Here is a 12,290-nt window from a genome sequence, read left to right as displayed (position 1 = left end):
GCTGAATGCTTAAAATGTGTTGGTTAATAATACTTAAAATGTACACGGTATCTAATATCTTCAAAGTAATTTATAAGCATTGATTACTCTTCAGCATTTTGGAAGATGGGGTGGGTAAGAACCATACTTATGATGCAATGGCATCTTCAGTGAAAATTGTGAGTTGAGGAAGAAAATGTTCTTGAGGATAAACTCAACAAAAAGCTCTTGTTAGGATTATTCTGTTCTTAAATCTCACAGTTCTAATCTCAGATTACAATCTGACTGGAAAAAGAAACAGTACTTTCTCTGACTCTGGATTTGCAGTGTAATATTAGTGTTCAAGTTTTATTTTCAAATGTGACTAGAGGATTTACGAGTTAGATTCTGCTGATTATTCTGCATGAATTAGGAGCAAAAGAAACTGGCTCAACTCTGGAAAGCACTTGAAAGTGTTCCTGGTTTGGATACAGAATTTTCCCGGAATTCCTTGCTTCCTTTAAGATTCTATATCAAATTTTAATGTTAATCCCACTGTTTCTCCATTCACTAGAACTGCAGGTTGTCCAAGGGTATGTCTTTCCTGCATGTTCTACAGAAAATTAGAAGTAAAGCTTGTGAATTTTTTTCCAATCATACAGAATAAGGGGATGGACATTTGATTTGATAGTAAACAAGCTCTTAGTGACATGTTCGCAGATGGATCCTTAACACCATTGGCCATTTCACTAAAGGAAAGGAAGACTGTGACATGCTCTTAAATCTTACTATTGCAGATATTTTCTGTTGTTCCCATTCCTATATTCACTGTTCTCCTGTGAAGTAGGTTAGTTGCTTGCTGTGGTCCATGGTCTTTCATATGTTCCTTGTTCAGAAGGAGCAGAGATCTTTCAGAAGTTTCTGCCAAGCCTTGATTAGAGTTTGGAGAATTCCTGTCACCTTGAGACTCTGCAATGGAGTTCAGTCATTTCTTCCAATTCTCCAGACAAGACACAAGTAGTCTTGGGCTGTTGTGATTTCTCGTTTTGATTTGGCGCTGACAAGGCCACTTGCATCACTGTCTTTTCTTTAAAAAGATAGACTCAACATCCTGAAATTCCCAGAGTGACACATGCTATGCTATGAATATACAGGAATTTCTTCATCTGAGGAGTTTAAGTTTTTTCCATGACAAGAGTTAAAAGAAAGTGGCAAGCTCTCCTCATGAGCTTTCTCTTTTAGAGGTAAATGTTGCTTAAATAGCCTTAAATTTTATATTAAATACACAGCACTGTAATAATAAGCTGCCCAGCACCCCACAGTGGTTTTAAAGACCTGAAGTTGAACCTAAATACACATCACTGCATATCCTATATAAAACGAATACTTCATCTAGTTAGAGTGAAGGGCAGCAGTAATTTTGTTCTGTGATTAAAGTGACCCCAAGTCATTTTATCCACCACAAAATGACTGGTGTAACATCTGCTCCCAGTGAGCAAGCCAGTGGCTTTAGAGGGCAGCAAGTCTTACCACATCTGGCAGCATTTAATGCTGTTAATTAAATGCTGAGAATCAGTCTGCCCTAGATGGGTGTTGGTTATCTGTAGGCATCAAGGCACCCAGTCAGCAGACAGAAGAGATGCAGAACAGCAGGGCACAGATGAGCTGAAAAGTAAAAATTCAAAGTGCAAGAAAAAGTACGAGTTTAACTTGTGTAATGATAGTAATTCCAACATTCTGTGTTTTCCTTAGCTAAAATTTTCTGCATGTGAAAAAGTATTTTTATCACTTGGTGATCAGGAAAACCACAGATAATTGTCCAAAAATCGACTACAACTGTCTGGGAAGAAAAGCAGTGTTTTGTGTCCAGTGAAACAGAAGCAATGAAGAAAGGGAGAAACACATGAAAGATACAATCTTTTTCACGTTACTGAAAAGTGTGAGAAATGCTAATATTAAAAATAAAAAGTAGAATGAAGAAATGTGAAGACAGATCCTCAAAATAAAAAAATGAATTCACAAGTACAAAGCAAAGGCATTGTGGGATGTGGCCAGACACATTAAGAATATCAGCAAAGAACTGATGGCAAATATAGTGGCTCCTTCTGGAAAGCTACTTTCATTTTTATCATATTAACATTCTCTCACTAGCTGTTTTGAAATATTTTGAAAATTAATGAAAAATAATATAAGACAGTTAAAGGAAAAAAAAAGAAGAAAACTCATAGTTGTACAGCTTAGGTGTGTGTAAAATAATAAGATTAGATGACCACAAAAGATCTGCAAATTTGACCTTCAGACATTGAAAACATTTGTAAATACTGAATAGGGAGGCAAATAAGGAACTGTTTTGGAAGATTCAAACATGTGGGAATGAACATGTTTTTTCCAAAACATGCTTAGTAAATAGAATTGTTTTTCTCCGGGGACCTTGCAATGAACTTTGGAGCTGAAGCATAAGCTCTTTACTCTGCTTGAAATTGGTAGTTTTGGCAGTATGTTGTAGATGATGAAATAAATAATGGAAAAATAGTTTTTGTTGCATAGCTGATTCAGGGTGATCTGTACAGAAAGCTGTGTGAATGTGTGATGGGTCTGAATCTGATCACCCTTCTTTGGGCAAACAGAGTTTGTAAAATGTGGCATAAAATCTGAAGATGAACATGTGATTTACAAGTGCAAAAACAGATGGGTTTCTTCTCATGAAACATTGAAAAATATAGTTAAATAGCATTTTAAAACTAGGGGTGCTGTGCTCTGTTTTAGACATTAGATTACAAGATTGATATCAAAATAGTTGGGAAGCTAAAATTTGATGAGAAGTACCAAATTACTGCAAGGTTGAGGTTGCTTAACACTGTATGGAAAGCTAAGGACAACAGTATTTCTGCACTAGCTGGTTCCTCTAGGGAGGGCAAGGAGAAGGTGGGTTTTTGCAAAGCTGTTGGTTTTAACACTCAGCAAGCAGCAGAACAGACTAGTCTATCAATTCAGGGGAGCACAGAGGTTACGAACAGAAAATAAAACCAAACATATTTCGAGTCAAATGTTTACAGGGCGGCAAGGTAAGGCAGGCAGGTATTCTTTCTTTAAACTCATTTTTTAAACGGGCTCTCTTTTGGATAAAATTAGTGCTGCATAGTGTGCTGGTTAATTTTCAGCCTGGAAGCAACCTGCTTATTAACAACAGTAGAGGCTTTTCACAGCTTTATTGCAGTTCTTTATCCTTCCCTATCTTGTCCTTATCCTGCCTGAGTAAAGGCTATTATTTTAACTCAAGTAGTTTACAGTCTCAATAAAACTTACAGTCTATTATTTGGTTCTTATTTCCTAAGTCAGCATTAAAACCCAAGTTGCCCTCAGCAGAAGTTAGTGCAGTCCTGGGTTGAATGTGGAGCATTCTGAAGCTGCACACTAATAAATCTTGTAATTGGCTTGGTAGCTTTTATGAAGCATGAATCTAATAATTCCAGTCCTCTGAAATCTGGGGATTGCCATAACTGAAATGGTCGTAGTTTATAAGTCACTAGTAAATAATATTCGACAACTGAATAGGTCCAAATATGATTTGCAATACGCAGATTTCCCAAGAGACTTTAATTATTTATAGAGTGCTGCTACTCTTTTCTGAATACCTTTAACTATCTGGACAGACTTCATTTTTATTTTATATGTTCTTAAGCAAAATGTTATTATGGATATAATGAGCTATAATTGGTATTCCATCCTTTACTAGATTATATCTTGTTCCTCTGTCTTTTCATCAGATTTTTAGTTTATTTGAATCTATTAAGATAATAAATTACTTTAAGCTTATTAAGATAATAGTTATCATAATCTATGAAGTAATCTTCATGAGTGCAAAATGTTCTGATTTTACTGGGAAATTCTATTTTTCCCAGCAGATTCCCTAGCGCTGCATTAATTTCAGAAGCTTTTGAATTTTACAGTCAGCCACTGATTCTATTTGATTTCATCACGCAGACAGTATTAGTTGTATAGCTAAGAACTGAGTTATAATATCTATTAGAAAACTCGATCAAGAAGTTGACATGATTGTGCACAGAGCTGCAACACCTAAATTTTAGGCTGATGTGAACTGAAACTGTGGTAGAAGAGGTTAAGTGGTGTTATGCATGATTAAAAGAGAGAGAGAAGAGTGTAGCCTCTTTTTAATGCACTCATATTTGAAAAGTGATTTTACTGTGACAAACTCAAAAAATACACTTTTGTGTCAGGTGCTTAAAAAAATTGTTGAGTTGAACACTTTTAAAAATGTTTATTTTTAATATAGTAGTACACAAATTGTAAAGCTGTGTCCAAATAAGGTGGCATGTGTTCTATCCTGAAAAGTTTCTAAGAAAAACGAAAATAAAATGAAAATAATTTAAAACAGCAGTGCAAATTAATAGTTTTTGTTTGTTCCTTCTTTTTGTTCTCTACCTTTCCCGAAGAGCCATTCCTGGGATAATATCATATTAAACATACAGTTGTAAAATTATGCCTAGTTACTGCTGTGAAAGCTTTGATTATTGTTGAATCATGCTGACTGGAAGAGTCTGCAAATTTATATTGAAAAAAATAATTACAGTTTTCTCCTGTTTTTTAACCACTGTCTGGATTTTTATGGGGATCTTGGTAAGAAAAAATTGATAGGAAATGCATGCATTTTGACTTAAATTTATTATGTTGCTATTGCTATAATCTGTTCAAGATATACTTTTAAGTTATTATGTACTCTGAAAACAGTTCTAGGCAGTTTTCTCTTTCTGTGAGCTGAGGCTTTTAAAAGCATTGTTTGTTTTTTAAAAAAAAAATTTAAAAAAAGGAGTGCGAGAAAGAACCAACAGTGGTGTTTTTTTCTAATTACACAGGTACAGGGTTGTGGTATCCTATCCTCCTCAGAGTGAAGCAGAACTTGAACTTAAGGAAGGTGACATTGTTTTTGTACACAAAAAACGAGAGGATGGCTGGTTCAAAGGCACTCTGCAACGAAATGGAAAGACTGGCCTTTTCCCTGGCAGCTTTGTCGAGAACATTTGAGAAGATTCATTCCAAGAGCTTCAAATCATACTGTACTGTAAAATAGCACAAATATTTTGCCAGAAAAAGCACAGTCATGAAATATTTTCAAATGACTGTAATGTAAACAAAAATCTACATATTTTTACAGTGTCTATAGCACAATTACACCAGCGAAAAAAGAAGATGAAGGCATCTGCTGGTTTTATCACTTTGAATTCTTAAGTGTGATGTGTGCCTTGTACTGTCTGATTTATTATATAGAGGAATTTTTTTTCCCCCAAGTATGTTACATAAATGAACAATTGTTTACAAGGCTGTAACTAATTTATTCTCGTTGTTCTTTTTTTTTAAACTTGAATTCTGTGTAATAGCTAAAATTCTTGTGACTATGATTTTAACAAATTATTAATTTATGAAAGAATAACTAAGGGGAAGCTGGATTCTCTCCTTATGAGCAAGGAATTATAAAGAGCCTCCCGTTTATCCTCTGGACCTTTTTCCCCTGCTGTGTCTGACAGTGGAGTAAGTCTCTGTTGTATGAGTTAATGTTGAGTGGTGGTGATGTGGCGTCAAATAGAATTTGCCAAACGGGGAAAAAATGTGTATTTTCTTTTTTGGACAGAGAAAAAAAGAAGTCAGTGGTGTTCCTGAGTCTAGTTTTACTTCTTCATAAATCACCCTAGTAGAGTAATGTTTCCAGGAGGCAGAGATGTATGTGAACAACTGAATAAAACCATCTCAAGGTTAGGATCATCTCAAGGTTAGGAAGGAAGACATTTAGGAGTGCTAACAAGAAATTCTCTATACCTTCTCTTTATGTAATAACTTGGCGATTTGAACGAAGCTTAACTTTGTATATTTGGCCAGTTCTTTGGGCATTTAGCGCTCAGGATCCAACAAAATTGGGAGGAATGTTAAAGCCCAACACTTAGAATGAATATAACTTGAAAACATGTTTGATAAGACTGAATATAAAAATAAAATTATAAGTTGTACTTAATGTCTAAAAAAATGCCTAAGATGTGTAATTTGCTGTTTTCTTCTCAAACTGATCTGCATGGCCAAGAGATGTTTTAAAATGTCTGAGCAATAGTGGTGGTAAGTGATGCACTTGTGTTAAAGTAAAAGGCTGTATGAAACACTGTGAAAACTTTACTAACTTCTTAACCATTGCTACTTTGGTATGTTCTGATTTTTTCCTTGTCTTGCATGTGTTACTCAGTTCCTGCAGTAATGTAACTGTGCATGGTTGGCATTTTCCATTCCAATTTCCTGTTGCTGGGTTATTTTGCTCTGAAAGTTTCCCAAAAGCCACTTGACCAAAACTAGTGAGCAACTTGCCTTCAACCAGAGAAGGTGTCCAGTGTTTGAATCATTAATAAAATATTGTAATATCCTTGCAGCTGATGGATATAAAGAATGCAGCCTGCAGGAAATACATTGTTTGTCTTTCAGGGTTTTGTTAGCCATTTGACACTGGTGAACACATGCGCTACTCAGCTGAACCTTTTTTTATTATTTTATTATTTGATTATAGCAGTTTAATGGTGATTTCTTTTGGTAAGACACTGAGCACCATCATCTCCATTTAAATCAAATGTAATTTGGCTGTTACTCAGCACTTTACAAAGGGAAGCCAGTAAGGTGATTCAGTGTCGCAGAGTACACAGAAAACAGTGATGAAAAAGTACGCAGTGATATGTTAAATCCTTATAATTTTTTTGAAGTTATACATTGAAAAATATAAAATGTTAGTATCAGGTAGTATCATGATGGTCTTAAAAACAAGAAAAAATATATCTATAAATATATATAGTTGGACATGACAGCATTCCCAAATTAACCATCTCTCTGAAACACTGTATAATTCAGTTTTTGCATTTTTTAATATTTTAAAATAGTTTACTTGAATATTCATGTAATATATAAAGGTATTGTGAAATGAATTTTAGTTAGAAAGAAGCTGATATCAGCTTTTGTCAGCATAAATTGGCACTAGTGTGTCGTAATCTTATTTTGGAAAATTTAGTGCATTTTATATTAAAGACTACTAAAGGTTAATTTTTTTCTATCTCTATGCTCCATATTTTAAACTAAGTGACTAAGTTACCTCTATTAATAGAATTTCATGGTGTAAAGTCAGTTAAAAATCAGATGTTAATCCAATAGTTTTGTTAGATGGAATACATTTTAATTGATTTTTTTAACACTGAGTAAACATTTGTAAAAAGGGCTTATTACATAGCAGTGCAACAATGTCAAAAATGCAGTTTATCATGCCTTTTTTTTTGTGATCTTCTAGGGGTTATTTTTTTGTTTTGGCTTGGGATTAATTCAGTGTAGAAACAGACAAACCCTGTGCATTTGCTTTGTGTAATTCATAAACAACTTTTGTAAGGTATTTTATATCTATGTTTGAAGTCCAGTGAATGTTAAGTGTTTGATTTACTATGTTAAAACTTCCAATCCTAATAAATATTTTCTTAGCAAACAGCTACATCAAATAGTGTATGCAAACTTTAAACATAAATTACTTGTAAAGAATTTGACAATAAAATTACCAGAACTTAATTTCAGGAATCCCAGGAGGGTATTTCTGCTCATAGAGAAAAAGTCTTCAGCTTCCGTAAGAAAGTTGGAATGATGAATATAATGCAAAAATTGTAGAGAGAACTGAGGATCTTTTCCCATCTCCATTTTTCTGCAAGTCACTTCAGAAGAGGTAGGTAAGTCCATCTCAGTCTGTTCATGGTGGATGTCAGTCTCGTCACAGTGTATCAGGTGCACAAGTCATAGCTGCTTTCCCTCGGGGATGAAGTCTGGTTTAATGGACCTGCTGTGTGTATATTGAGAGAGAGTCCCCAGCCCTGAGGGTGAAGTATCTGCCTGAACTTCCAGCTGAGGGCAGAAGTGTAGGGTGGCAAAGACCCGTTTGCCCTGAAGAAGTTTGCTGTGCACAGCAGCCAGGCAGTAATTGGCTAACTAGGGGATCTTCCTGATTTGCATGTGGCTACGTGTCTGCTATGTACACATAGCTGCTGGGAAAATGGTGGGAATCCTAAAAGTGTTCGCAAATGTGTCTGGATTTCGTGAACATTTCAGTTACTGTGATAAATTCAGAGTTTTTTAAGACTGCTAAATTCTGCCAGCAGTGAATGATGCAGCATTAAGTGGTCTGTGAAAGAAGGAGCATCAAGTCTAACTTCCCGTAATTAAGGAGGAACAGGGATGGAGGGAAGGCAACATGATTTGTAGAAATGCAGAATGGAGATTATATAAAAGCACATTTATTTCTTTTCAGAGTTGTGGTCTAACATCGGTGCATCCATAGGAGAAAAGTACACACAAACATCATGGCTGTGCAGTAGAAGTAAGGCTATTTCTTTCAGTTGGAGTGGGTTTCTTTGCACTGTAATTATTGAGTAATTCTAATATGTGTTTAACATTTGGCTTGCCAAAGGTACCTGAAATCCTGCCCACCCTGATTTCATTACCTCTTATTACCTTATAGCAGTAATGACAATTATGATAGTTTTGCATAGGCTTAAAAATATAGCTTCTGAACATTCTGGATTTTTTCAGAGGGCTGGCAAAATATTTTAACTGGATTGTTCTTTCCAGTAGATTCAAATGTGTTTAAAGGCGTATATTGACTTCAATGAAACACAAGAATCCACTTGTCTGTTAGAAAGATTTGTGTTTGGCATTACTAAAGCTCCTACAGTATAGTCTTTCATGTACATGCACAATAGTGATGCCACAGGTTTCTGTAGGACATACCAATACACCCATCCTCTTTGGATTCCTATCATGCATCTGCAATAAGTATACTTCTCAAGTCATGCTTAGGTGCTCGTTCCCTGCATTTGGTTAATAATGGTAAATTTAAGCAGATTTGAAGTTTGACTTGAACAAAACCAGCGTCATAATTCTTTTGAATGACTTAATGGCGTGCTTGCATTATTTGTATATAGAAACAAAACAGCTGAGAATGGTGATGATGAATGGTGAGAACATGGACATTGGATAAGGGTGAAAATTGGAAGGAGAAAAGGACTTGGTAGACCTGTATATTGGACGTGAATCTTAGCTAACTTATTTGTGACCCTACCTCAGTTACTAGAGTCAAGCTCTGTGAAAGGATCTGAGAAGAACTTGGATGTCTAAGACTGAAGATGCAGCCCTCATCTTTACCTAGTCTCTCAAGCTCGTATTTGTTTGCTGCTTGTGTCTAGAACAACTGCTGTTGTGGTAGGCCTGAGCTGCACCGCTGTTCTCATGTCAAAATGCATTTGAAATCCAAAACTAGGCATCTGTATTTCTGAACTACCTGAAGGGCTTGAGATGATGGCTGTGCTTTGAGAATATATCTATATCTATATCACACTGAGTACTGTGTGACAGACATAGATAAAGAAATCACAGCAGGAGTTGTAGGTTTACATTAATGAACAGGGGCAGTGGTAGCATCCACTTTCTACACAGTTTATGCAGTAGCTAACATTAGAGGACTGAATCTCTTGGGAAATGCATACTATTTCCCAAGATGCAATGCATTCTTCTTCCACAGTATCATCCAAAAAGCTCTTGCTTTCTAGGAGACAAACTTGTTGAGAACCTTAAAGTTATCACCTGCTCTTGAAAACGAGGTCTCACCTTTTAGGAGTCTCAGTTTCCTCATTTGCTAAACCAATGATTCCTGTGCTTTTGAGGTATGTAATGAAAAACTTGCTTTGAAAATAAAGCTGACTGGTTTTTGTGAATTTGAAGATAGATTCTGATGGATTAGACTTGCCTCCAAATATGATCATCAACATCTAAACCCTTTCTGTAGAGAAGTCTTCTAGAGCCTGATTTCTGTGGATGAGAGACTTAGCTGATGCATTTTAACAGCTGAAGACCACTTTGTTCACAATCAGCCTGATACAAGGCACAAACCAAAATGAATTTGCTAGATCCTATCTGCAATGTGCAAAAGCCATTCAAAATGTTACACAATGAGCATTTCATGCATGCCTATCAAATCATAGTGGTTACACTCAACATAATATTAGCAGATGTCAGAAAGTACTATTTATGTCTTCCTTCTACTATACTCTTTCCTGTTAGTTGTATTGTTTTGCTGAAAAGTGGCAAAATCAGTTCTTAACTTGTACTGTTCTTCTTCAATGGAGTAAAGACTATTTAGACCCAGTGGCATTAGCCCCAGATTCCAATTATTCATAGTTATAACTAGCTTTTAAAAATTCCTCTTAGCACATGTAAATGAATAGCACTGGACTGCACTGTGCAGCCAACTTTACTGCCCATATTACGGTTCAGGTTACGTGGCCCAAATGCCTTCTGATGTTTGCATCTAGTAGTCATTTAGAACAAAACCAACTCACAGGATGTGTCTAAACACTAGCTGCATACTTATTTTAGAGTAGTGAGAAAAGCCTGTATAGGAGTGTAAAGAGTGGAAATTTGGCTGGTGCATCAGGAAAAAGTGCACTTTAATTACCAAGGCAGAAAGAAAAATTTCAGGATTTTTAAATATCTGTATAGGTGTTTTTTTGTGTCTGCTACCTTAGATGGAACCCCATTCCACAGAGCAAATGGATTTTGATTCCCGACCCCCCTAACCCCTCCTTTCCCATCCCCTCCTTCCCAGAAAGCAAAGCAATATAAGCCCTTAGAAATATCCAGATTCTTTGGCATTAGAACACATGGTTGGACTCTCAATTACTGCAAATCAGTGCTACTTCATTGATTTCATTAAACTTTGCTGGCATACACTGAATATGCCCCCTACTGTTAAATAGTGAAAGAAAATATCTCATCTGCCCTAAAGGAATGAATATATCTGAAAGAAACTGAGCTGGATGATTTTCATACTTGAAAAATACAGAGCTATTCAGGCTGTGCAATCCTTCTCAAAAAATGTTAGTCCCACTGGTACAGCTGAGGCACTAGATCAAAGATGATGCTGCTTTAGCAGCACTGTAAAGCACAGAAGATTTGTTCACTTTTCAATCAAACCTATAAATTTCCAGATCCACAATTGCACAGTAGGCTTTGGTTTGCTAACAGCTGCTAGCCCCAAAATCTTTTGTGGTTAGTTGCTGCCGTATTTTCTCATGGTGTATCTGCGGATGCTTGGGAGAGAAGATGAGTCAGCAGCAGAGTAACTTTAAAGTGGTCACTAACTTTGTTCTCCACAACAAGGGACGTGCCCTAGGTCAAATTTCTTATTTCAGCTGGTTGAACTTCTGAATAAGCTGAAGAATGCTAGCTTTAAAAAGTTTACAGTTCAAAGAATTTTTCTCCACTTCTGTGGTAGGCAGTCTTAGTGTGTCTTTTGAATACACACAGATCAGGGAAATCTGCTTATTTTCTTGCTCCTTATCAGAGCTTTATTGTATGCCTCTATCCAACTTCTAAGTTTATAGTACACAAGTAACTATTTTCCCCTACGTATCACTGAAATTCTATGCATTCAACAATTTAAGATCCCTGATACATAATATAGCTTTTTTACAAGGATGAAGTTTAATAGTTTTAAAAAATAAATACTGGGCTTTGTAAAGATCAACATTTTCAGGGAGGATAAGAACACATGCAAAGAGATAAATGTTTTAAAACTTAAAAAAAAGGTACCTTATCTTGCCTAGATGTTTGGTATTCTTGATTATTTGCACCTAATATGTGTTACTTAATACTGATATAATTCTCAGAAAGATGGACAGTTTCTGTTGAGAATGTCTCCAGTAAGTAGGAAAAAGAGAGCAAGAATGAGATGGCCTTTGAATTCTGTCTGAAGGTTGAGAGACTGGTTCATGACCAAATTTTGTGTGGTTCAGTTGAACATGCCACCACCATATTGCTATTTGGAGGTCTGCTGTAGCTGCACTCAGAAAAATGGCAGACAGTATTTCTCATTTGTTCTTTATCTTTCCTAGAATACTCGGGGACAAGGAAGTCCACCTTAACCAGTGATGTGTTAAATGCAGATAAATTTTGGCCATAACGGCAAAACACAACAGTGCTCTTGTAATTTGGTTTCTCTAGTTTGGCAGTGTTAGTGAACATTTACATGATCCAAGAAAAATTAACTACTAAAATATAAAATTCTGTGGGTGATGTTTCTCAACTGTTCTCCACAACACAGGATCAGAAGGCTTGAGCATCAGTTTCTGAGTCTGGGAAAGTTATGCAGTTCTCTTTGTAAAGGTTGACATGTCAGCAGTGAATGTGCCAGTGGGGAACAGGTGGGAGGAGAAACAGCCCTGTAATTACAGAGAACATTGTCTGGTCCAACCACAGCT

At 36.0% G+C, this 12,290-nt stretch overlaps 1 protein-coding gene across 4 annotated transcripts in view; it reads left to right on the top strand.

The window, feature by feature from the left end:
• The window catches only part of SH3RF1 (SH3 domain containing ring finger 1), an 86,978-nt gene extending 79,424 nt beyond the window's left edge, over window positions 1-7,554 (top strand). For all 4 annotated transcript variants that reach the window (XM_027898512.1, XM_027898510.1, XM_027898511.1 and 1 more), the window contains one exon: window positions 4,833-7,554. In XM_027898512.1, coding sequence (XP_027754313.1) covers window positions 4,833-5,001 — 169 coding nt within the window. In that variant the 3' untranslated portion in view covers window positions 5,002-7,554. The remainder of the gene's footprint in view (window positions 1-4,832) is intronic.
• The last annotated feature ends 4,736 nt before the right edge of the window (window positions 7,555-12,290 follow it).

This window comes from Empidonax traillii, unplaced genomic scaffold, assembly GCF_003031625.1.
Source record: "Empidonax traillii isolate 1590-97213 ecotype Southwest subspecies unplaced genomic scaffold, ASM303162v1 scaffold600:size394560, whole genome shotgun sequence".
Lineage (NCBI taxonomy): Eukaryota > Metazoa > Chordata > Aves > Passeriformes > Tyrannidae > Empidonax > Empidonax traillii.
Note: the sequence above shows the minus strand (reverse complement) of the source record. Positions and strands in the feature narration are given on the sequence as shown.